A 26,892-nucleotide genomic window follows, 5' to 3' on the forward strand; every position below is an offset into this window, starting at 1 on the left:
AAGTAAATAATATCTAAAATGATCACCCATGAAGCAATAATATAAGCAATATTGAGTAATATTATTGCACTTGGCAAATTATTCTTGTCTGAAGTGTACATGTGTGGGTCCCTTCTGGGCTGCCTTCTAGCTCTGTGATCATTGGCATTAATCTGTTTCAACCATTATTTACTATTTTTGTAGTACAGAGATAATAATAGTATCTACCTCACAGGATTGCTATGAGGACTAACTAAAATATAAGTTGAAGTCATTATTAGCTCATTGGTTGACAGACAAGTGCTATGTAAGTATTTCTTTGATAGTGATAATATTTGATATTTGGATACATTTTTAAGCCATTTGGCTACTTGTTATATCTCCCCTTACCTTTCTTGTTTTTCTTCCTTTTTTGAAGTTCTTTCTTTTTCTATGTGGTTTGCCACTTATATTACCTACTAAATATCTTTTTCTTTGTTCATCCTCTCACTTAGATTTCTTCTGCCCCAAAAGCCTCATCTTTAACCAGATGGCAGTAACATTTGAAGATGTAACAATTATTTTTACTTGGGAAGAGTGGAAATTCCTGGATTCTTCTCAAAAAAATCTCTATTGGGAGGTTATGTGGGAGAACTACACAAATGTCATGTCATTAGGTAAAGTTATCCCAGCTCACAAGGAATTTAGAGCTTTCTAGAACCAATTTTGTTGAGTATATTTCAGTTCTTTGTCTGAGTTCTTGTGTTGGTGTGATAGAAGAAATATTCACAAAATATGTTTTAAGCCAGATGACAAATACAGTTTGAGTATCCCTCATGCAAAATGCTTGGGACCAAAAATGTTTTTTAGATTTTGGAATTTTTTGGATTTTGGAATATTTGTATGATCTTTATTGTTTGAGCAATCCTAATCCAAAAATGTTCCAAAATCTGAAATTTTTTGAGCATTATGTCAGCACTGGATTTTGGAATATTTCAGATTTTGAATGTTTGGATTAGGGATGCTCAACCTGTAAAATATAAGGCAAAATATCTTCTAAGACATCTGGGTTATGCAATGACCTAGATATTTGTGATTATTATTTTTAATTATTTTCTATATTATTCTTAGAGCACAAATCTCCATACATAGTAAGTTTTGTTTGTTCCTAAAGTTGTTTTTCGTCATACCGTTTGTACAAATTGCCTTTTGTTATATAACAAACTACCCCAAACTTAGTGGCTTAAGATAAAATTTATTATTTTTTTCATGATTCCTCAATAGGAATCATGGATGATGTCTCATAGAGGAATTTTCTTGGGACTGGGTGATTTTAAGATAAGGCTGACTGGCCTAATTCATATGTCTGACAGTTGGCTCAAAATCACTAGGGATGTTGGAGATACATTGGCTATATGTCCCTTTTTTTCATGTGGTGGTGGTGGTCGCAGAATTTTCAAAAGCAGCAAGAGAGAAGGCAAGCACTCTTCAAATTTCTGCTTTTGACACTTTAGCTGTTATCCCAGTGAGCAGATTATATTACCAAGCCTAGACACAGTGTGGAAGGAGAGCACCCAAAGGCATAAGTAGAGTTAATGCAGCCATTTTTTTTCCACACAGTCTCCCACACTATTCTATAGCAGAAAAATAGAAACATATTTTACTTCTTATAATAATGTCCCAAGTAAAGTAATATAGTTTAGTCTTCAAAACTATTTCTATGAAGCAGTTGGCCTTATTTTTTATTATAAATAGTACCTGATAAATTGTAAATTGATGCTCAAGGTATGTTTGTAAAATGAATGAATGAGCAAATGAATAAATATATACATGAATGTACAAAAATAAATAAATCTCTGACCCAAAAGGAGCGGCCAAAGTCATACCCTTCATTCCTACTCCTCTCCACACATCTTCCTACCATTATGAAAGTCTTTGATTTAGATAATTGGAAAGCTTTAAGCACAACCTTCATATCATCACTAAAGTAACTGTTTATTCTTCTAGGAAACTTGAATGAGAGCTACAAGCCACAAGAAGAACGATTCAAATACTTACAATATGAAAATTTTTCCTTCTTGCAGAGCTGGAGAAATGCTAGCACTCAGATATACGAGAATCAAAATTATAATGAAACCATTCAAGGGGTAGATTCCAAAAATGTAAAGCAACAAGATCTTTCCCAATGTCAAGAGTGGTTAATTCTCTCCACACAAGTACCAGAGTATGGAAACTATGAACTGACCTTTGAAGGTGCAAGCCATAGGAACTTAAAATTCAGAAAGTTAATACCTTGGCAGTCCTTAGAAACCAAAACCACCCAAGACTTTAGTAGAGAAGATTACATGAATGATTCCCATGGTTTTCGAAGGGACGGAAACCATCTTGTCATATCTAGGAAAAATCTTTTTATGGAAAAAGACCAGAAATTCATAGCTCAGCATTCTTATATCTCAGTGGAAGAAGCCCTTCCGGTATATATTGGGGAGATATGCCAGTGTGACCTACTGAGAGACTCTATGGAGGAGAAATACTGTGTCTGTAATAAATGTAAAGAAATTCGTCATTGGAACTCACAATGTGTTCTCCACAAGAGAAATCAACTTGGAGAAAATCTCTATCCATACTCCATTGGCACAGCATGCTTCTCTCAGAGATCAGATTTTTACAGATATCCAAGAATCCACATAAGTAAGAAGCTGTATGGATGTGATGAAGTTGGCAGTAACTTTAGTCTTGGCTCAGGAGTTTACTTTCATCAGAGAGTCTTCACAGGGGGTATACCTTATATATGTAATATATGTGGTAAGAGCTTCAGTCAGATTTCTTGTCTTCATAGTCATCAAAGTGTCCATACAGAAGAGAACCACTATAAATCTGAGTGTAATAAGGACCTCAATACAAATTCACGATTTCACATTCATCAGAGTCTTCACACAGAAGAAAAACCCTTTAAGTGTGATCAATGTGGTAAGAGTTTTAGTCGGAGTTCAGTACTTCATGTTCATCAGAGAGTCCACACTGGAGAAAAACCATATAAGTGTGATGAATGTGGTAAGGGCTTCAGTCAGAGCTCAAATCTTCGAATTCATCGATTAGTACACACAGGAGAGAAGTCTTTTAAATGTGATGACTGTGGTAAGCGCTTTACTCAACGCTCAAATCTTCAAATTCATCAGAGAGTGCATACAGGAGAGAAGCCTTATAAATGTAGTGACTGTGGGAAAGACTTCAGCCATAGCTCAGATCTTCGCATTCACCAGAGGGTCCACACAGGAGAGAAACCTTATACCTGTCATGACTGTGGGAAGGGCTTTAGCAAGAGTTCAAAACTTCACACTCATCGAAGAATACACACTGGAGAGAAACCTTATAAATGTGAAGAGTGTGGTAAGGGATTCAGTCAGCGTTCACATCTTCTCATTCATCAGAGAGTTCATACAGGAGAAAAACCCTATAAATGTGCTGATTGCGGGAAGGGCTTTAGTCACAGCTCTAATCTTCACATCCACCAGAGGGTCCATACTGGAGAGAAGCCTTATCAATGTGCAAAGTGTGGTAAGGGTTTCAGTCATAGCTCAGCACTTCGAATTCATCAAAGAGTCCACGTGGGAGAGAAAACTTATAAATGCCATGAGTATTACAAAGGGTTTGATCAGAATTCACATCTTCACAATAATCACAAGAGAGAAACTGTATAAATCTTGTTTATTAATAGCTTCAAGTAAAACTTAATCATTAAACTCAATAAATGCTGCTGGAAAAGAAATCCTATAATTAATACAAAATTCTAAACAAAAATAGTTTCCCCTCCTACCTCAAGAGGCAATTCTTAGGAGAATTACTATTTATTTAAAATTAAATGTATTTTCTTTACTATAAACACAAAACATAATTATTACAAAATATATATTAAAGTTTAAGGAAGGATTTTTTTTTTGCATCCTGTTGTATTCTAGCCTTTTTTCCAGTGCATTTTAATGTTTATGAAATCAAACAATGTCCAACTTGTATTTTCACTGACTTCAAAATGCTTTTAATTTTTGTTTCAAAACATTTCATTTTGGTTTTAATTGAAACTGGCTAGTCATCTTTGAAAGAGCATCTCTTGACATCCTCGGAAAGTCTTTGGGAAGCCACAAAAAAGATGGAATTTGCAAAAGTTGAAATTCAAACTGGTATTGTTCAAATATGGACAAATAAACTATAGTAGAATTCAATTCTTATGCAACAAAACCAACCTGATAAAAGATGAGAAAACATTGTATGACCCTGTATCTAAGATAATAGATACATTGGAGATGTTATCACTGTCATCCAGAAAACTCAGGAACCATTCTTCTGTTGCTAGGGTACTGCACTTTGAGGTAACCACTTCTCCCCAGGTTTCCACATTCATTCATAGGCTCAGAGACCAAGTAGATTTAGATTCCCTAAGAAAGGTATGGATGAAAGTTAATAGTGAATTCTAGAAACTAAAGATCATCTATTGGTTCAGAAATAGAGATTCAAGCAATAGAATTTAACTTCAGTAGAACAGAATGGTAATATGGAAATATCTGCTAGGAACAGAATTGAACCCTCCAGCTAATTGTGAAACAAGAGAGTTGGCCATTATGTGTCATAGAGTTAGGAATACTCAAATCCTCTTTTGGTCAGCTTTTCACTGCTATGACCAAAAGACCTGACAAGAACAAATAGAGGAGGAAAAGTTTATTTGGGGGCTCACAGTTTTCAGCAGTCTTAATGCATTCCTCAGGGTGTGACCATGGTGGAAAGGTGCCAGAAGAAAACAGCTGGACATATAGTACCAGGTAGCAGAGAGAGAGTCCACTCTCCAGGGACAAAATATATACCCTTAAGGCACACCCCCCAGTGACCCATCTCCAGCCATACTCTACCTGCCTTCAGTTATCTTAGTTAATCCCTATTAGATTAATTCACTGATTGGGTTAAGGCTCTCAACCCAATCATTTCATCTCTAAACTTTCTTGCATTGTGTCACATACACTTTTGGGGGACATCTAATATTTAAACCACAAGTACTAACTATTGATGCATAGTTATGTTTAGATATTACTTCCTAAGAAAAAATGGACCTGTTTAGGAAAATAAGAAGGAATTGTAATATCAAAGAAAGGAATATCATCCTGAAGACTTAGAAGCCTAAAACCCTAAAAATTGGCTCTTTCAGGTTCCAGAAGAGAATTTCATAAAAATTGGTATCCTCAGTATCATAACGAAAATATCAATAAAGCTAGAGTAGAACTCAGTAAGTAAAGAAGAGAAATAGACAACAACAAGGTCTTCAGAGAAATTTAAAATTCTGTATGAAAGTAAAGGCTATGAGCAGAATGAACATTGTAGAACATCAAGTAATGTAATGAATAAATGAAAAGGATAATGTGATAGAAACAATGAGAAAAGACGGGAAGATCAGGGAATACAATGTAAGGATTAAAGTTTCTAAGGAAGGTAAAAGAACACTTGGGTGCATCTGTAATCTCAACTGTTCAGGAAGCAGGCAGGAGAATAGTGAGTTTGAGGCCAGGGAAACATTAAAAACAGAATCAGTCACCAAAGAAATTAATTTTTCCTGATTTAAAAATATATGTTCACTAGATTTTAGGCAAAAATGTTTTAAAAAACAATCTTAGAAACAGCTTAGAAAAAGAAAACAAAAGTATGTAGAATGAAAAATTCTGGTGATCTACAAAATCAAAAAGGGAACATGAACAAAGATCTTTGCAACAGTAACTCAAAAAAGCAAGGGACTAGCACTTTCAGAATTCTGAGATTAAAAACAAAATTTTATCAACAAATCATATTTATATGCATATATATATAAACTATAAGCAAGAAACAAAGTGTACCGTATACTTGCCTTTCTTAGAGTTCAAATGTGGAAATCATGGTATAAGAGGATTGGTGATGACTTCTGAAATCAGTTAAACTTGCAGTTATGGCTGAATAGTTAATTTGTTTACAAAACTTAAAATATTAAATAGTTGTGCAGGAAAGTATACAAATGCTAAGTATAAAAGCAGAATATATATAAAAGTCTGTAGGGAAGAGTAAGGTTGTCAGATAAGATGCAGGTGACTTAGTTAAGTTTGAATTTCAAATAAGTATATACATTTTAATTATTTTTAAGTATGTCCCAAGTACTTATACTAAAATTTTATTTTTGAAATTCAAATTCACCAGGTTCTTCTGTTTCTGTTTGCTAAATCTGACAACTTTGGGAAGAGATAGCAAAAGAAAGTATGCTACACTTATAATCTTAAATATCAGAAACTCAATAGCATTTTCTTCTTGATTTTAACAATTCAAGGGAACATATTTTGGCAAAAACTTAGAAAATGCATCTAATTGAACTAAAACATATACCTTTCATAACAATGGATAAGATAAAAACAAAATATTTAGCCCCTATGTCAAAAGACAATACAAAAGAACTCAAGAAATTGGCATTAAAAAATAAGAGACTGAAACAAGATAAAGGCTCAATTTCTTAAAATAGGTTAATGCCTTATTAAAAGTCCTTTAAAATATTTTATTTATTTATTGTTTTATGTAGTGCTGAGGAATGAACCAAGTGCCTCCCATGTGCTAGGTAAGCACTCTGGCTGCCACTGAGCTACAACCCTAGTCCCTAAAAAGTTTCAAAAATACTGATTGGATTAAAATTTTGATTCTATATTATTTCAAGTGGAAAAGCAAAATGATACTCATTAAATATAAAAGACTGATGGTATTAGGCAAACCAAAAGGGTTGTCTGTTTTTAAAATATTTAAAAATATAATTAACCCATCAAAGTAGGCTAAATATGCAAAATAACTACTTTTCTAAACTCTTGCAAAAAATCAAAAAAATATAATGAATGGGAAATGTCTTTGTAATGCCACTAAATTTTTTAAGGGATCAAATTAAAATGTGGAATAATATTAATAAGATTAATGAAAATTAACAAGGACATAAAAAAATGTCTTAAAATTTTTCTAGAGGGAATGTTCCCAAGTTAATTTATAGATTTGTTCCAGATCTCAAAAGAGAATTTTGGTGAGGTTTTAAATGTAAAATTCTAGCACTTAAAAAAAAAAAAAAAAGAGGCATTGGAGAAAAGAGAAAATAATTATAAGATAAATGAGATTGCCCTAACATAAAAAGTTGCATGTTGACATTGTAATGGAGAACATGATTCTATATTTGAAAAAATTTAGAATCTGAGTCAATAGTTTAGAAATATACTAGTATGTGGATTACATATTATATATAATATACTCAGTAAATATGCACATATACTTCACATATAATGAAGATCTATGAATAGAAGAAGGATTGTTCAGTAAATGGTGGTACTCAGATAATAACTCTTGGGTAAAAAACAAAATTAGGCCTTTATCTCGTGATCTAAATCATAAAATACATGTTGGTGAAAGCACAAGTTTTCAATTCCTGTTCCCTGTACAGGAATTTAACTACATAAGAATTTTAAAACTGGGGGGAAATTATGGAAACCAGACAAAAAAGAAGAAAAATATTTGCCATGATGATAAAAGTATTAATATGAATTAATCAAATGAGTACAAAGCTTAAAAATTTACAAAGAACATGAAACAAGGAAACATTATTATTATTATTATTATTATTAGTTGTTGATAGACCTTTATTTTATTTATTTATATGTGGTGCTGAGAATCAAACTGAGTGCCTCACACATGCCAGGCAAGTACACTACTGCTGAGACGCAGCCCCGAAACATTACTTTTAATAACAAAAACAATAGATATTTTCAGTAAAAGTATGGAGTGATATATGCTTATATACCACGGATGTTGAAGGTAAATTATTATAGACTTTTGGGGAAAGTTATTTGGCCAAGTATGTTACTACTTTTTGCTCCATAATTCCATAGCTAGGAATGATACCACTGTTGGGGAACTTCTAATTGTAAAGAATACAGGTCCACTCAAGTTATACAATGCAATAAATAGGGTTATATTACATCACATAATAGTAGAATCTCACAGAAAAATTCCAAGGACAAAAACTTCAGCATGGGAACCACGCTAGAAAGCCATTAGACAATGAAGCTACTCTTCCATTATCTTATTGTTTCTTTTCTCTTTTGGACCTCCTCTCTCTTCTGTCTACAGGTTGACTTATTTATTCATTTTATGCATGACTTCTAATTGCCATTCACTTTTGAATATCATTTTCCCCCATTTCCTTGCCCTCTACTAACCTGTCATCTCCCCACACGCACACACACACACCCTTGCAGTGTATATTCAAATTTCTGAAAGGTAGAAGATAATTAACTCAGCTTATAATGATTACTTTTGAGACAAGGCTAAGCTATAGGATACTGGTAAACCTTGGGCTTGGCTAGCATTCCATCAGATATCCACTTTGGTCTCTTCAGAAATGGCCAGGGATGATGGAAAGCATATAACATCATTGTTAAGGGATGATGTACAAATAGATTTCTTTAGAAAGTAGTGGATTTGAGCCAAACATTCTCAATTATATTAGAACACGTACAAAGATAGTTGTTCAATATACTTATTGTAGCATTTTTTAATATTCCCCACCCACCAATATCATTTTTTGTCTCAAGATCCTTGTTTTAATAACATTTGTGAAGTCCCTTTCTTTCAGATTTATACTGTATAATCAAAGTCTTTTTGTCACTTGTAGTTCGTAGTTTATAAAGTCTTGTTGGGGAGTCTAAAGTATCATTCCTACAACTTTATTTCACACAATACCTTAGACTTCTTTTCCTTATTCTAGATATATGATGTAACTGAAAGAATTCAGTGTTGGGAAAGTTGAGTATAATACTTGATGACATTGCTAAACTAAAATTATATCTTAGAGCAACTGATCTGACACCTTTAGACCTGTTTCCTCATTAATAAAATGAGATTAGCCTAGGTTATTTCCAGAAACCCATCTATCACTATCATTCTGTGGTCATTAAAAATATCCCATCTTAAGCTGGGTGATGTGGCACATGTCTGTAATTCCAGTGACTTGGGAGGCTGAGACAGGAGGATTACAAATTCAAAGCCAGCCTCATCAACTTAGCTAGGTCCAAAGCAACGTGGCAAGACCCTGTTCAAAAAAAAAAAGAATTAAAAGGACTGTGGATATGGCTCAGTAGTTAAGCACCCCTGGGTTTAATCTCCAGTCACCCCCACCAAAACCAATCTATCTTAAAAATGACTCTGGGGACTAAAACTAAAATCTAGGCTAATAATTTTATTGAACCATAAGAAATTTCTGATTTTCAACCCACCAAAATGGCAGTTTTTTATGGTTCATATTAAAATATCAGGTTTTGAAGTATGTAAATATTCAGTTTGTATAGTTATAGTAATTTGGCATCATATATGTAAATACATGTAATTTTTTAAAATTTTCTTTCTCTAATTTATTAGCCTTTCTGACATCCAATATCAGGACATGAATGCTGCTCATGGAGGGATGTTCTTACCATCAAGAACAATCAATACTACTTTCTTCTATCCCATTAAATGTTACAAAAAGTGCACATTTTACTGTGTTTCATATGCAGAACTTGACTTTCCATTATTTGTGTTTGGTGGGTTTTTACTCTCTTTTTCATCACTGTTTTTCCTGTATTTTCTAATATTCAATTTTTTTTTTTGTGGTGAGGAAAATCAACACTAGAATCTTCTAACTTTTGCTACATTCAATCACTTGACTACTCACTAGCTAATATTACTATTAAACCATCATTTTAAAGGTAGGACTGAGGTATGCTAACAAAACTATTTTCAAGGTCTACTGCAGAATCAGCGACCTCCCATTGTCATCCCTGACAGGGGACAGCTTGATCCAACATATGCAGGAGGAGTTGAGTCCTCTAGATGGCGCTGTTGCAGGCTGTAAAGGCATGTCTCCATTCTTGCTCTGACTTATGGCATTCCTGCTTCACTTCTTTCCCCATTACTGCCTCAGTCTCAATGCCTCCCATTGGATCCCCATTTTCTTTTACATCGGTGTTATCCCCCTCTTGCTTGCTACCCACCCCTGGCCTCAACAGTTTCTTTTGTTCTTGTTTGCTTTCTGGTTTTGTTGTTGTTGTTGTTTTTATCTCTCCTGGCGGCTGCCTCTCCCAAACAACAGTGGGGCACTGCTTCCCCACCCAGGAGTGGATGCAGGGGAGTATGAGGTATTGGAGTGAAAATTTTCCTGATCAGTTGGATGACACTTTTCTTCCAAGTCCACTTGCACCTTGAAGATTAGAGAAGTTGGAGAACCCTCTAGCCTGGTCTCTGAGTGGTCCCCTGGGGAGTTTAGAAGGAACTGCTCCTAGGGAGGCTTCCTTCAGTCATTCTGGCCAGTCTCTATGGGGCCCTGATGGTGAGTTTGGGGTTTGGGTCCTCTCTCTGTGCTGCAGGTTGCAGGCAGGGCTCTTTGGTCAGATCAGGACACCTGGCCAGAGCCTGAGAGTTGATCCTTTCGCCCATGCCTTGCCTTTTGGAGGCAGCCTTGGTAACTTTAAAGAAGACACCCTCTGGCTTTTGGACTGCTGTCTTCACAGGGAGGGCAGGGTTCCTCCCAGAGTGACTTAAAGTTGCCTGGCACTGAGACCTGAAAGCAATTTCAGGGTTTGGATGGAAGACAGCAAGGCAGAGTGTTCTCATGTTGGTGTTATTGACAGATGGCTGCCTTGAAAAAACATGGTCCAGGACAGATGTCTTCCTGATTACTTGAAGGCACATTGCCCTGATTGGGTGCTGGGGTCAGAGTCCAGCACAAAGTTCTCACTAGTACTGCATCAACTTCAAGTTAAAATTAGCCCATTAACACATGGAGCAAAAAAAAAAAAAAAAAAAAAAAAGCATAAATATAAAACAAATACAGTGAGTTTAAATATGAAGAAGCACTCAACCTCAGTGATGATTTTGAAAAAAAATGATTTACAGTGTCTACTTAATGCAATTCATGCCATGTTAGAAAATTAAATTGCAATTTATATGTTGTTAATTAATTTGTACAATTAATTTAGAGTGTCACTCTTACTGTGGTTATAACCTATGAAGGCCTCCTGTTGGCTGGTCTCTTCAGGTTTTCAAATGCTCTAAGTTGCTGGAGCACATGCTGCAAGGGACTCTGTTTTTTCTGTTGTGTGAGGGTCCTCAAATGTAATCAGAAAGGGAAGTTCAATCTCCATTCCCGGCAAATATGACTCATGGGACATGTTGCTGTCTTAGTCGTCTCACAGTTTTCCTTCCCTCCATTGGTGATTTGCTTCCTGAACATCCTTCTCATCGCTTATGAAGAATGGCTGTGCTGACATTGGACTGTAAATTCATAGCCATTGATTTTGTGTTTTGCTATCTTCTTCTTCTCTCAAATTTCAAACTGTATTCAGGAAAGATCAGGAAATAAGAGTTGAAGGAGCAGACCACCAGCAGTGTTCCTCAGGTGAGCAGGAACTTGCTCTTCTCCCAGGCTCTGAACTCTTCACTGTCCCTTCTCTGAGAACAGGCAACCTCTCTAAATACATGTAATTTTTAAGACAAGAACTTATTCTTGTCCAGCAAGAGTGAAAATTTTTTTACCACTGAATGAAGTTATGTCAAATTTCTACAATATGAATCGTAAATCATATGCATCAATCATTAAGTTTCTTAATCTTACATGCCAAAAAATATCCATATTTTATATAAATGTTCTTAGTTGGGACCACATTAGAGGAATCATAATGGTTTTCCTGGGATAGTCTCAGCTATTGTTTCTTAGGTCTTAGGATGTAACTCAATTGGGATGGTGCCTTCCTAGCACGTTTAAGGTCCTGGGTTCAATCCCCAGTATTGAAAAATAAGGAACAAACCAGTGACTTCATTATTGCTTCCTGTCCTAGTGCATTTATTAATGATAGCCACTTTTGCTTTCTAAATAATCCTGTTTGGAATGATAAATTCTCTCTTTACTCTTCACTGCTATTCAATAACTATAATAGAAGTACGAGGTGAATAATAGCTGGAAATAGGAAGGGAAAATTCTGAGCTACAATTTGTTTCTGATGTTAATGGCAAAGGGGAGATTTTGATCTCCCACCTTCTAGCCTGAAAAAGTCCTAGTTTATGTGAAAATATTCATGACATATGAACTATTGTGGCAAGATAGCATACTATATTCTCTATTTTTTCTTTATTGCAGATATCACTTTCTTCCAACAATTCATTTAATAGATATGAATTGAGCACCTACTATGTGATCTTGTTTCAGAATGTGGGGGGCATAATAGTAAACAAAATAGATGAAAATCCTTACCTTTATCAAAATTGCTTCCTAAAGTTGATGCAGACCATAAGATAAAATTTAAAATAAAATAAAAAATAATTGAAAACTTCAGGTAGGTAGTGAAAAAGTCTGTAGTTTTAGATAGGTTAATCAAGGATGGTCTCACTGAGATAATATTTCAAGAAAGATTAAAATACTTGAGAGAGCAAGTGAGCCACATAGATATCCAGGGAGAAGAATTCCATAGAGAAGCTTTAGCAAGTGCAAAGGTTCTGAGGTTAGCTAAGAGTTTATCTAGAATGTACCATGGCACAGTAAGGAAGGAAGAAAATAGGGAATGAGACTAAAGGTTATATATGCCTTATAAATCACTGCAAGGACTCTCCTTACTTCAAGTGACATGAGAAGTCATTGGAGGATTTTTAGTGACATGATCTGACTTAAATTTTATAGGTTCATTCTGAATGCTATGTTAAGAATTGACTAAAGATAGGGGCTAGGGATGAAGCAGGGATTCCAATTAGGAAGTATTGCAGTAATCCCCAACAAATAAGGTTTAACAGTGTCAACAGTGGAAGTGAGAAATAATAAAATTTTGAATAATTTTCATTTTGATGAATATGTCAGAAGGTATTTTTAAAACTGGATTCTAGATATTATTTTAATGGAAGAAGGCCAACATATTTTCCAGAAATGAAAAAAAAAATTGTTTGTGTAACCTTGAAGTTGAGCCTATAGTATTTTAAGGATAGTGAAATCAGTTAATGTTTTTATGTTGGGGTTTGAACTACTCTTAAAGGACTAGGGCTTTTTTTTTTTTAATCTGGATATTATAAATGAACCTCTAATTGTACCAGGGGAATAATTATGCCTTGATGAGTCAGGGTAGGTTTTCCAGAGAGTAAATTGCAATAATCTGAGGAGTGAGAGGAAACAGAAATATTAAAAAAACTGAACAAAATATGAAAAGTTTTAGGAATAAATGTAGCCTAATGATTAATAGCTAGACTTCCTGAGTTTAGGTCCATTTTTAAGAAGAAATAGTATATTTTTATACAATAGCTACAAACTTACAATCTTTAGGTTAGTGTGAATTTGGAATAATGCACACTGTCATCAGCAATTCTGGAAGGAAAAGAATGAGTCAGGCAGATTCTGCCAGAAATGCCTATCAAGTAAACTGATCAAATCCTAATACCTACAGAGTATTGTATGAGGCTATGCAGAAGCTGAAAAACCATGTGATCCCGCCCAAAAGGTGATAAATAACTATGGTGTATTTCTGTTCATTTTATCAGGTCCTAGAACTTAGACCACAATGACTACATGTGTACGGGTGCCTCTCATTGAACATGAAAATTGTCAGTTGAATTACAACTTTAACACCTTTTGGAATAGTTTCCCTGCTGATAGCATATCAGCTGAAAGATCTGAAAAACTCTCAGGGTCTCATTCAGGATGTCTCTCAGTGAGGGTATTCGGTTGGAATAATCATTTGACCTTTCTGAGCTCAAGTAGCATTTGACTGTAAAATAAAGAGGTTGAAATAAGATGAGTCTTGAGACAATCTGAACAGGTCTTTTCTCTCTAGAATAATATCTGCCACATAATAAAGTACTGTATTAATTTTCACAGCACATGGATTCATGGATTCTGTTTAGTCTTCTCAAAAATTTATGTCATTTTCATTTCACAGTTTCTTCAAGAAAAGTCCCATGGAGCGCACTTTGTAGCAAAATCATAGCCCAGAAATGGTTCGTGATTTACTGGGGGACACTAAAGGGGAGAAATATTCATGTCTTTCTGGGAATAGTCAGAGATCTTCCAGGAATTTGGGTACCTCTTATTTTCACTCATTTCATGTTCTGGTGTAATCTCGTTGCCTTGAAGTGGGTGGAGAGAGTAGGCATGTCTAGGCCAAGTTAACCCTATATTATAGTTTGGAGCAAAACATTTCTCAAATGATCAACACATCTACATACAAGTGCTGAGTGGAATCCGATTCAAAAGTTAAGGCAGCAATGGAGACAAAGATACCAAGAACACAAAGATACCAAGCCTTTTCACCCTATTCCAGTCACCCAAGTGACTGCAGGCTGAAGTAAAGAGTCAGTGTTTTCAGCAAAAGTGGCCTTCAAGTCCCTGAAGAGAAGCATAGGCGATGGTTATCATAACCCACACCTCAAGGGTGTGTTACCTAGAGCAAAGCTTGTGGGAGACTCTTAATGTATTGCTCAGCTGTGTGATCTCCAAAATTTAGTTTGTTTTGTTATTTTTTTTAAATTAAGAGCAGTGAAGCTAGAGGGTGTATATAGATTTTTCCTGGTTAACACATAGGGGCGGCTGAGACCCTTGAACAGTTCTGACTTCTGTTCTTCATGCAGGAAGACATGCTGCTTGGGTGACACTGGATACCAAGCAGACTCCAGCAAACACAGGTCATTGTGTTGCCTTCCTACTGAAGATGGTTTTATTAATTTCATGCAGAGTGTTTTAAGCAAAAAAGACTGCCAAGGGCTGGGGGGATGTGGTAGATGACGAGACCAGCAGCTCTAGAATCATGCTTGGAAAGTGGGCTCACAACTGGTGGCAGAGAATCGGTGAGCTTCTTGCTGCTGCCTGGGTGTGTGTGTGAGGGGGGTGGGGGATCATCCAGGAGGGGACCTAGAAGGACACCAGACAGGGAGATGGAATAAACCGGCAGGGAACGGTTGTGCCAAGCAGATGTCCAGGACAGCGTTTGACCCTGAGAAAGGAGTGGCTCCTGCCAGGGCTTCTGGGATGGAGTCCAGTCAGAAGGGTCTGACGTGCTGGGCTGTGTGTGTTGTGAGGAGAAGCGGGGAAGCATGCAGTTGTGAACCTGTGGGGTAGAGGGTGGGTGGTGTGCCAGTTCACTGCAGGGGCCGGTACTAGGCTCCAGCCCAAGGGTGTAGCTGCCTGAGCTGCGCAGTGAGGCAGACTCCACGCTGAGAAACCCCAGGGAAGGGAGGTCGTGGGAACCTTGGCAGGTGTCACTCATACTGGAGAAAAGCCACAAGCAAATGCCAATGACACACACACACATTTCGAACCAGGAAGAAACTATGGCAAAGGGGTGTCCAAAATTCTCCCAGTATTAATGTTTGTCCAGGCTGCTTGTCCCGGATTAAAGTTAGGGCACTGTTTTTGAAGCCACTTTCCTCACTGGGTGAGAGGCAGGGAAGCCTTCGAAAAGTTTAAAGACAGATAAAACCATAAGCGGATAGAATTGTGGTTGCAGGGGAAGTTGTCATTAATACTATGAATGGTAACAAATGCGAAGGTTCCCAAGGCCTCTAGGCACAGAATCCCAGCATCCATGGGTGCATGGAGCTGTAAGGTGTTCTGTCAGTACTGAAAACTGCTGCAGGTGCAAAAAGAGGTCAGTTAACTAGGTGGCCAGTTAATAAGTTCTTATCATTGTTGCTTGATTCACAGTTTTCCTAGTATTTTTAATTTTTGCAGGTATATCATATCATAATTGAGGCTTTATGTTGGGAATGTATACCTGGTAGGGTAAATATACCCTTATTCTTCTTTTTCAAAATCCTGTGTGTATATTTTGGGGATCTGGAATTGGTGAATTAGGTGTTGGATAAAATTTGTGGGTGGCCATTGACTTGGACTAGTTTCCAGAACCAAGCATGGAAAGACTAAACCAATCCAGGTAATTTGTAGGAGGCATTATAACCAATTAACCAGTTTATCTGTAACCAGTTGTCTGTATATTCACTTATATTTTTCTACAAAAGTTGTAAACATTCTACATTGTACTACAAACATTGACTGGCAGTTCTTGGTTCTGAAGACTGCCTGCTTCTTGATTCCGTAATTCTTTGTTTTGTTTTGAATTGCTTAAATAACTTAGTCTGGATTTTTCCTTTTTTTAACCTTTATTTATTTATTTATTTATTTATTTTTATGTAGTGCAGAGGATTGAACCCAGCAGCTTGCTTGTGCTAGACGAGCACTATACTGCTGAACCCAGCCCCTGGATTTTTCCTTTTAATGGAGATAATACCTATGCAAATAGCTGTTCATATATAAAGACAACACATTCTTTGAAAATGTATTGTTTTACATTTATGTGGCTGTAAATACAAAAGATACAAGTGGGTATAAAGTGAACAGTTTCCCTTTCACTCCTAATTCTCACCTAACCAGTACCCATTATAAAGATTCCTTTCAAAAAAAAAAAAAAATCAATCATACATACACAAGCAAAGAGATATGCATATTATTTTCAGTTTTAAAAATAAAAGTGGTAGTATTATATACACAGTTCTGTGTCTTATAATTTGATCAGATTTTTTCGCCATTGTTATGATTTTGACACAGAAAAGATCTCTCTTCACCATTTGTCTATTAGGGCCATCCCTGAGTGAGGCTGAGGTACAGCAGCAGGCTGATTTTGGCTCACAGCAACATACAGAGCCAACTCTTAGGTGAACCAGGTCTGTATTTTTATTTTCTCTCTTTGGTCACAGGAAACACCCTTTAGGGTCATACATAAGGTTCAGGAAGAGCCAAGACGAGTCTGGGCCACCTATTCATGAAATTTGAATCCTCAGATCTCAAATAAACCATTTTTGCTCAAGGATGGATTGCTGTTGTATAGCAATTCGATTTTATATCTTTGAAAATGGTGGTTACTTTGTTGCCAATTTGTCTAGATTGAGGGGTGCTTAGAAAATTGATAAAGCACACTTTTTAGGGTGTCTCTGAAGGTGTTTCCAGAGAAGATTGGTCATCTCTGAATGCAGACAGTACTGTCCAATAGGCCAAGGGCCCAGATGGAACCAAAAAGCAGAAGCTCATATGAACACTTGAGTCTTCTTGAGCAGGTGCTTTATTTTGGTTGCTGCTGTTGCCTATGGATGTCAGATTCTTACCGCTGTTTAACGGTGACGAGTCCTTGTTTCCCCGAATGCTGAAGTATAACACCAGAGAAGCACACCAAGTGTAGAGCGGAAAGTGGAAGCTTTATTAAAGGACAGCAGAAAAGACTTCTTCCCAGAGGAAGAAGGGGACCCAAAAGGCGGAATCCGTGGAAGGGGGAGGTCTTCCCTTTTTAAATAGCTAAAGTCTTTTAGTTTTCCCACATTCATGTCCTTTGTTTCTCTTTATCTTGCAGTGATAGAATGCAGGTGGGAAGGCCCAAAAGGTGGGAGATGGGTGGGCTGAAGGAGTAATCTGGTCAGGAAGGGCCTGGGGTGGTTTGATTAATACCTCCCTGCTTGCTGGGAGCTGTTTCATTAACAGTTCCTTAGGATGGGTTCTGGGTCTTGGGGACATTAACATTTAAATTTCCCCAAGTGCTGCTCTGCTTTCCTGGACTCCATTCTCAATAATGGTCTCCATTTTCTTTATCTTACTCGATATTAGACCCGATTTACCTAACTACACTACCTACCTATCTGTAAATCTAGCTTCAAGATTCTATAATTTTTTAATGCAGGCTTGCCCTAGTGAGGTACTTCCAAGCCTTCACCCCCAAAGTGGGGCTGCATCATTGCTCCCTCTTGTTCTGAGGCTTTCTTGCTTCTTGGACTGAGCAGTTACTATTTTTCCTAATTCTCCAACCTGCAGACAGGCACTGAGACAATTCAATCTCTGTAAGTCAATTTAAGAAATTCCCTATTATAATTACATATATTCTATTTGTTCCATTTCTCTGGAGAACCCTGAGACAGTGGATCTAACACTACCAAGCTCAAAGGTGGGTGTGACTGCATAGTAATTTGAAGTTGCAGACAGGAGTTCAGTCTCTACTAGGACCCGGTATTATGTCAGAAGCTGCTTTTCAAAGGGTGAACAATTACCTTCTACAAAAAGAATGTTCTTGCTCCAGAACTCATGTCTATTTCTTAACAGCCTCAATGACATACAATTTATATATAGTCCGTCCATCATTAGTATATAGTTGATTTTAGTAAGCTTATAGAGTTGTGCACTGTCCCAATCCAGTTTTCAGATAATCTGTCACTACAAGTAGTTCCCCTGTATCCACTTATAGTTATACTTCCACCCCTCATGTCTAGACAATCTCTATTTTCTCTACGTATATATTTTATATGTGTTGAGATTTCCTGGAAAGAAACATCAATAACAATGTTTACTTGGGGAGTCTAATTGGTGGGGAGATGGATGAATGCTTTTCTCCTCAAAGTTTTTTTTCTGCAGCCTGCATATATAGCCTTTACAATTAAAAGATTTATCTACTTTGTTCTTCACCCATTATTTGTATAGCTATTCCTATCATCTAAATAAACAATATCCACCTTTTATGGTCCATCACTGTGAAACCTTCTTACTCCTCCAATAGTAATTCTGTACTTTGTGAAATCTTTCAGGGACGTATTATGACTTTCCCTATTTTATTGTATGCAAGTATTATATTTTATCATATAACCCAATGAAAAAGAAATATACAAAACATCCTTGTATACTTGTTATGGTTGGGGAAGGTGTATAGTTTGAAGACTTTAAACCATTTTGACCCTCTGCTATATTATACATTTTTTTCTAATTATGTCATAAATCATTCTACTCTAGCCTCATTTTTTAGAGTGGTTAACTCTATCACCAGCTTTTGTCTGTCTTGCATGGTATAACACAAAATTAGATTTCCAAATAATGTCTCATCAAAAGTCAGAGCAACATCTTGTTCCTCCTCTCAACTTGTTCCAGTTTGCAAAACTCTTGATATTTTTAGAGGAATCAACAGTTAGCAGAAATATGTTTGATATTTTAGGGGACAATGACATTCAAGGATGTGGCAGTGGACTCTGCTCAGAGGATGTTGTTCACAGATACGATGCTGAAAAAAATATAGGGACTGGTCTCACTGGGTAAGTTTTATTAATAGCTCATAATCTTTCAGTTAGACTATTTGAGACATTAATTTTAAGAAGGAAAACAATAATTAGGTTTTAAAGTACTTCACTGATTTTGGTCTTTTGAGTTTAGGATCTAATTTTTTTCTACCCAGATAATAGAGGAGATAAGCAATTGCATTGTGCTGCTTCTGAAGCTTGATTCTACTACCCCTTAAACAATATGAAAAACACGGGTTCAGGCTTAATTCTGGGATAGTTTGTCAGCACAAATAACAGAGGTGTACTCTGGTAAGGAGCATAATAGCACACTAGAGATTTCCAAGTCCTAATCCCAAAACCTGGGAATCTGTTAGATTCCATGGCAAAAGGAAATTAAAGTTGTAGATGATATTACAATTATTTATTAGAGGATTTTAAAGAGATTGTCTTGGGTTTTCTGGGGGCCTTAGTTTATTCAGAAGGTCCTTAAAAGTGGGAGAGGAGAGGAGAGCTAGTCAGGGAAAGATGTTACTATGGAAGAAGAGGGCAACACTACTGGCTGTGCAAATGGAGGAAGAGTCACAGACCAAATAATCTGAGTACCTTTAGAAGTTTGGGACAGGCAAAAGAGATTCTCTTTTAGAATCTCCAAGAAAGAACACAGCCTATTGACATCTGAGTTTAGTCCAATTAAGACCCAGACTTATATCCTGAAGATCTATGATACATTTGTGTTAAGTTGCTAAATTTATGGTAATTTGTCATAGCAGTGGGGAGCTGAATAATGTTCCTCTTCCCCAAAGATACCCAGACCCCTAATCCCTAGACCCTGTGAATGATTTAAAAAAAAATAATCCTGGAAAACTTAAAAATACATATAAAAAATCTTTGTACATATGTGATTAAGGATTTTAAGATCAGGAAATTATCTGAATTAACTGGGTGGGCTTTGCATGTAATTACAAATAGTTTTGTAAGGGAATACTTATAAGAGGGTAATAAGAGGGAGATTTGACTTTCGTATTAGTTTAGAACTTTCGACAAAAAGCCAGCATCATTATTTATTGGGAATGTCTCCAGTAGTAATCATTTGGGTAGATTAAGACATGCTTCTTGGCTTAAGAAACAATTTGGGACCCTGAGCTACCCTATAGTAAATACATTTCTAGCACACATAGTAGTAAGACATTTTATTAACCTCAGAATGTCTGGAACTAATGACAGACCTAAGGCTACAATGTTTCTCCATCCTAGATCTCAGAAAGTACTTTTTTAAAAAAATGAAATATTAAGACTACATATAACTGAACAAAACCACACCCATTTCCCATTGCAATTGATAAGTTTCTCCCAATTCTAGTTGCCAAAGATATTGTCAAGGGTGAAGTAACAGTCTTTCACTGTACTCTTTCCCATTAATCCTTAGAACTATCTTCATATATCCTCAAAAGCTCCTTTTTATGTGTGTGTGACTTTCTTATAAGGACCAACAGTTTAATATTGAATATCATCAACAATATTGCTTGGCTTCTCCCTAATAGATACTTCATTAATAAATCAGATGAACATAAGTATGCTACAGATAACATTTTATGGACTAGAGAAAGATGAAGGTTACATCAAAATAATCAAAAACATATTACCATACTAGTCTTTGTATTAACTTCAAACTCTTATGGCTTCATTTTGGGAATCTGGAAAAGATCCCTCAAACAGATTTCTCTCCAATATTGTTACATCATTTAAAGAATAATCTGTGACAAATATTTTCTTATATGCGTGGGATTCCCTCTAGCAAAAATTCATGGATGCTGAATGAGTTCTCACTGACTGAAGGTTTTCTAGTATTTCTTCCTTTTCAGGATTGATCTCTAGCATGAAGTTTTTGGTGTTTAATAAGGTTTGAATGTCTGTTGAAGGTTTTCTTACAGTCCTTACATTTGAATGGTTTCTCTCCTGTATGAATCATCTGATGTCGAATAAGGGAAGAGCTTCGGTTGAAGGATTTTCCACAGTCAACACATTCATAGGAACTGTCTCCAGAATGGAGTCTTGGGTTTTTATTATTGTCTTCACTCTTACACAAGGCTTTTCCACTTTTATTGTCTTCATAAATCTTAGCCTTAGTATGAATTTTTTTATGTTTTATAAGGTTTGTATTTCGGTTGAACAATCTCCCACATTCACTGCATTTATAGGGTTTCTCTCCAGTGTGAATGATCTGATGTCGAATGAGGGATGAAGTCCGGCTGAAGGCTTTTCCACATTGATAACATTCATAGGAATTCACTGTTGTGTGACTTTTGGGGGGTTGAATAATATGTGTACTTAGATTCAAGGCATTTCCACATTCATTATATTCTAAATGTTTCTTACCCACTGATTCTGAATTGGATTTGAAATTAGTTTTAAACTTGTGTTCTTTTGTGAGACCCTTTCCCATAGGAATTCCCTGTTGTATATCCCATATAGAGCTAACTGAATTAAAGCTTTTCTTATTTTCATTACATTCAGAGTCTCCCTCTTCAGTGCAGACACTTTTATGAATAGAAGCCTGTTGCAGCAAACTTATGTTCTGATTTTTCTGGATTTCATGTAACCAATCCTCACTTTTCCAGCCTTCTAAGAAAGGATGTTCACTTTTGGTAAACCTTGTCATAATTACTCCATAGGATGATTCTTCTGTAGAAGCCCTCTGCTTTGGAACTGAATCTTGATCTTTTGAAACAGTTTCCATGTCTAAAAAGAAATATAAAATTAGATAAAAAGAAGTAAAACTGCTTAGTGAGGATAGAGAAGCTAATTCACATAATGGTATATGTATGTATTGTTGGTCTTAAATGCAGAATGTAAATAAGAGGTGAAGATACTTATAGAAGGTAGTTGAATAGAGGAGCCCAGTATTCATGTCCTCTTCCACAAAGAAAATCAAAGTTACCATGTATTTGTATTTTGAGGTGAATGACCATGGAAGAACACTGGAAATCAACAAGAGAGAGCTGGGATCTTGTAAGATTCAAAGACCTAGGTCAAGAACATAATAAGAGAAATTAAATACCTGGTCACATGCCATAGCTGGGGGAAAAAGTCTCCCTTTTGCAGGGTAAAGGTGCAAGAGTATCAGCAAACTTTTACCAGTGTAAATGCTTAGCAATTCCAGCTGCAATAGCAGCCTCACTTTGGATTGAATATCACCTAATCTCTCACCAAACCCTAGGTTGCTGTATCCAGGAGCCATCTTGAGAAAGGAGCTACTTTCTGAATTTGGAATGCTCTAGGGATCAGAAACCCCTACATGTTCCCTCTGGGACCCTACAGACATTCCACTTTTATCACAAATCAGCCCCAGTGATACTGCCAAATTTGACAAATATTTATCAACTCAGCCTAATTAATCTAATTTTATATCAGAAATTATCATTTGCACCACAGCCAAGCTAGAAGCTAGAGTATTAAATCAATCTATTGAATGGAGCCTAGGAATATACAATGGGATTTTAATCCATTTTTCCTGTCTCTGCCTCACCAATGTATGCTGAGTGTGTGGGGGCTGGCCACATGTCATTTTAATATACAGATCTTCAGAGAAAAGAGAGGAACCACTTTCAAACCTGTACCCAATTTAGATGATGAGATTCTGAACTTTAAGTCTGATAATAAGAAGAGGTTCTTGGGGTCTTGGTAAAGAGTACATATATTTTACAAGGGGGGAGAGTATGGATGACTTGTGGACAGCACAGACTATGATAGAACATAGCTACACATTCTTTGCCACTTTTCTCATACACAAGTAGAGACTTGATCCTGTGTCAGCTTAGCAAACAGAAGATTGTAGAAGTGATATTATGCCACCTGTTGACCTAATCTTTAAAAGACTGATAGCTTCTGATTCCTCTCAGGACATGTGTTCTCACAGAATCTGGCCACTGTGCCAAGAGAAGCCCAAACCTCAAGGAGAAGCCATGATAGGTACTGTGTCCATTGGACCAACTATGTTCCCAGGGACAGTCAGTATCAACTTCCAATCATGTCATGTGCTATTTTGGGCATTCTATCTCATTAGAACCCCAAGACATTGCATCCCCAGCCAACATCACATGGAACATAAAAATTCCTCAGTCAACTTAGAAAAAATTGGGAATAAAATGATTGTTTTGGGATTATTTGTTAGAAACCACAGATAACTAAAACAGTAATTGTTGTAGCAGTATTTAATAGTATCATTCATAATTGTATTTCCCTAAATAAATCTTTGTTGTTCTCATATTTGTACAACTAATTTTTCAGGTAACTTTTTCATTCCTATTTTTTTAATGTTTATTAGTTGCCAATGATCTTTATTTTTTATTATTTTTATTTATATGTGGTGCTTAAAATCGAACCCAGGGCCTCACATATGCTAGGCAAGCACTCTACCACTGAGCCACAACCCCAGCTGCTTTCAATCCTATTTTTTAAAATTAGTCTCACGTAATAACTTTATCCTATGAAATCATCGGATAATGCTTGAAAAATTGGTACAACCTAAATATCCAACAGTGGTGGTAGGGGATGATTAAAAATATTATAACGTGTAAAGGAACGTTAAGTGTGAATCAGAAAGCACATTTTCATAGTTTATTTGGTAAAATAGGTAACTGGTCATGATATAAAAGGTGAAAAGAACAGGATATAAAATGATATATTCCTGCTGAATTTTGGAAAAAATTTGAAAACTGTTCCATATTTTAGGAATAAAAGAAATTTTCAGAAACCACAGATCTGCATCACAAAGAAATGGCTTTAAAAAATTCAAACCAACATGTTAATATTGTGTAACTCTGGGGTCTGAACTATATTCCTTTTTAATATAATCTTACAATAGTTTTACACTATTACAAAGTGTTAATAAGAAAAGATTATGATGTTGTGGGAGTTAAAGTACAAATTAAGAAGTTTTACAAAGAAGGAAAAGTGGATGATTACTAAAAGTCACTCTAGCATAAAGTTTTATTTTCTTCAAAAGGAAGGATAACATTCAATGTTAGTTGATTAATGGTTGTTTATTTAGCACTTACCATGTACCAGGCAATGTTCTAAGTATGTTCCATGTATCAATTCATTTAATCCTCACAGTAATCTGGAGGGAGTTACTATTATTAACTTTTAAGTTACAGGTGAGAAAACCAGCACAAAGGTTGCCCCAAGCCACCCAGCTTGAAGTTGTGGTCCTACCCATGACAATATTTTGCCACACAGGAAAGAGAACCTGTGAATAAAAGGTAACGATGCTTTTTTAAGTAAAAATTTTGATTACACCCAGCTAATAATTCAAAGGCAAGTCACTATCTCTAGGTTTAATAAACCCTAGCTTCTTACAAATATATCATATCTGCCTGGTTCTTACCCCAAATGGTCCTTCTTGGGACTTCTCCCTCCATTATCCATCTTTCTTTCTTACTCTCCAATTTGGGGATCTCAACTGGTTTGGAAAGTGGATGAACTGTGCATAGGAAAAATAAAAATGACAACAACAAAAAACATATAGACACTTAACACATTTTTATAGGGAAGAAAAGACAGTAGGTTAAGCTGCTGAAGGAGAAGGCCAGAAGAGCACCATGTCTGTATATTTCTGGCTGTACATAGAAAAGGACTTTCAACCACATAGAGTAGGAAAATGTGCTACTGTGCCCAAAGGATATTAGGAAACCTGAACCCAGACCCAAAGGAACATAAGGACTCTACCAGTTCGATAGCTTTTCACAGTAGAAAGAGAGATATACTAATAGAGTAAATAAATACATAGAAACCACCTTTATGCAATGAATGCAGGTTCCTATAGTTCTCCAGCATCACATCCCTGTAAAGGTTCTTTACAGCAGGGTCCAGTTGCCCCCACTCTTCCTTGGTGAACTCCACAACCACATCTTTGAATGTCAATGGTTCCTAAAACATTTAAGTTCCTTTTTAACCAAAGGTTACCCCAAAAAATATTACCACAAAAGGAATGAATTTGGAGAGAACACGGAAGAAGTCAGACTATATAAGAAATAGGACGTTTAGGGTTCTAAGTGAAGAATATGAAGTTGTAGCAAGGGTCCATCAAATATATATATATATATATATATATATATATATATATATATATGGAAACAAAACATTACAGAGCACCAAGAATTTATATAAAAGTTTAGGATGGGAAGAGTTTCAGGTAGATTCAAGGGGAAATTGTAACAAAAATGTAGGCTCTGCTGAAAGAGATGGGATGTTTTCTCTAATTGAGAAATGTAATCTAATTCCTTATCATTCAGGTGTCACAGCTCAATGTCACCCTGAGAAGACTGTCTGATAACGGATTTGTTTCTACTCCATCCTGGTTTTTTTTTTTTTTTACCCTTTATTTTATTTGTTTATTTTTATGTGGTGCCAGGGATCGAACCCAGTGCCTCACACATGCTAGGTAAGCGCTCTACCACTGAGCCATAACCCTGGCCCCATTCTGTTTTTTATTCTTTGTAAAAATTATTACTATTTGAAATACTATACTAGCTTGTATTTACCTGCTACCTACTAGAATGTAATCTCCACAAAGTAGAGATTTTGTTTTATTTCCCAATCATATTCTCAAATATGTGTTAGCGAATAAATTTACTCGTCTCTCTAGTACCCTCAACCTTGTCATTATTGGCAACTTTAGTCACATGGAAATACATAAATCTCTTCCTTTCTCCTTCAGAGTCAGTCTGTCTACATTAATTCTGCCTAATTCTTCACCTTCTCTTCTTTCCATAACCCAACACAACCTGGCTTCTGTCCCTGTGCACATTAGTCTCTCTATGATAAGTAAACAGAAACTGCTTAGGTTGTATTTTTTTTATTTTTATTTATTTATTTATTTATATGTGGAGCTGAGAATCAAACCCAGTGCCTTACACATGCTAGACAACCGCTTTACCACTGAACCACAATCCCAGCCCCTAGGTTGTATTACTCTGACTTTTTAAAGCATTTTTTCCTTTAAATATTCTAGTACTTTGACCCTCAGTGATACCATAGTTTCCTAATTTTCTTCTGTATCTTTGCTTTCAGTATCCTTTGAGGTTTCTTCTATTCCTGTATAATAAATGACATTGCTCAGGATTCTACTCTTGGACTCCCTTCATTTTTAATTCTAAACTTTCTATTTTAGGCTCTTTTGCTTTAATAATCATTTATCTTCTTGAGGGAACAGATGCACAAAGAATATATGAGGCTAAAGAAAATATTTCCAGAGTGTATCATCAACTAAAATCAGTCCAATGTCCTGTGAAAGAATAAGAGACTAACACCCTTGGATAGAACCATGTTTGAAAAAAGTTTAAAGATAAAAAGTAAAAGCAGGTCACATTTAAAAAGAGCATATATTTCTAGCAAAGAGTGGAACCCTACTTCACCTGAGGCTTCCCTGTTAGTGAGTCAGCTTCCATGTTCTCCCTTGTGCTCCCATTCTGAAGGACACAGTTCTCGAAGGGTGTATCTGAGGAAGATGAAGGAAAATATTAGGGAGGAAGAGAAGTTTTGCCTGGGAGTAATGTTTAATGATTATAGTAGTAATTTTAACATGTTAATCATAGAAATCATCTGAAGACCTTTGCAAATATAATTGGGCCCTACTAGCAATTAGAATCCCCAAGAGTAGAGGATAAGAGTATTGATTGTAACTTCTGAAAAATTCCAAAAGTGATTCTGATATATCATCAAGGGTTATGATCTACTAGATCAGAGCAAAGAGGACCAAGATAGTATTTTGAGACCTTATCTGTTTATACCAGATTTAAAAAAAATAGCTTT

At 36.1% G+C, this 26,892-nt stretch overlaps 2 protein-coding genes across 7 annotated transcripts in view; one reads left to right on the plus strand and one right to left on the minus strand.

The window, feature by feature from the left end:
• The first annotated feature begins 452 nt into the window (after positions 1 to 452).
• On the plus strand, positions 453 to 3,779 carry Znf214 (zinc finger protein 214). The gene is made up of 2 exons (XM_034635326.2): positions 453 to 635; positions 1,966 to 3,779. The coding sequence occupies exons 1-2, from the start codon at positions 509 to 511 to the stop codon at positions 3,657 to 3,659; spliced, it is 1,821 nt and encodes a 606-aa protein (XP_034491217.2). The 5' UTR covers positions 453 to 508; the 3' UTR covers positions 3,660 to 3,779.
• A 13,293-nt stretch (positions 3,780 to 17,072) lies between these two features.
• Znf215 (zinc finger protein 215) overlaps positions 17,073 to 26,892 on the minus strand; it is a 68,022-nt gene continuing 58,202 nt past the window's right edge. For 2 of the 6 annotated variants that reach the window (XM_071616412.1, XM_071616413.1), the window contains 4 exons: positions 26,496 to 26,578; positions 24,876 to 25,008; positions 24,467 to 24,562; positions 17,073 to 21,819 (listed from right to left, as the gene is read on the minus strand). In XM_071616412.1, coding sequence (XP_071472513.1) covers positions 20,939 to 21,819; positions 24,467 to 24,562; positions 24,876 to 25,008; positions 26,496 to 26,578 — 1,193 coding nt within the window. In that variant the 3' untranslated portion in view covers positions 17,073 to 20,938. Of the gene's footprint in view, positions 21,820 to 22,018; positions 24,329 to 24,466; positions 25,068 to 26,495; positions 26,579 to 26,892 lie in introns of those variants that run through there. The other 4 variants (XM_071616415.1, XM_071616414.1, XM_071616416.1 and 1 more) reach the window with 4 other exon arrangements.

This window comes from Marmota flaviventris, chromosome 9, assembly GCF_047511675.1.
Source record: "Marmota flaviventris isolate mMarFla1 chromosome 9, mMarFla1.hap1, whole genome shotgun sequence".
NCBI classification, from domain to species: Eukaryota; Metazoa; Chordata; class Mammalia; order Rodentia; family Sciuridae; genus Marmota; species Marmota flaviventris.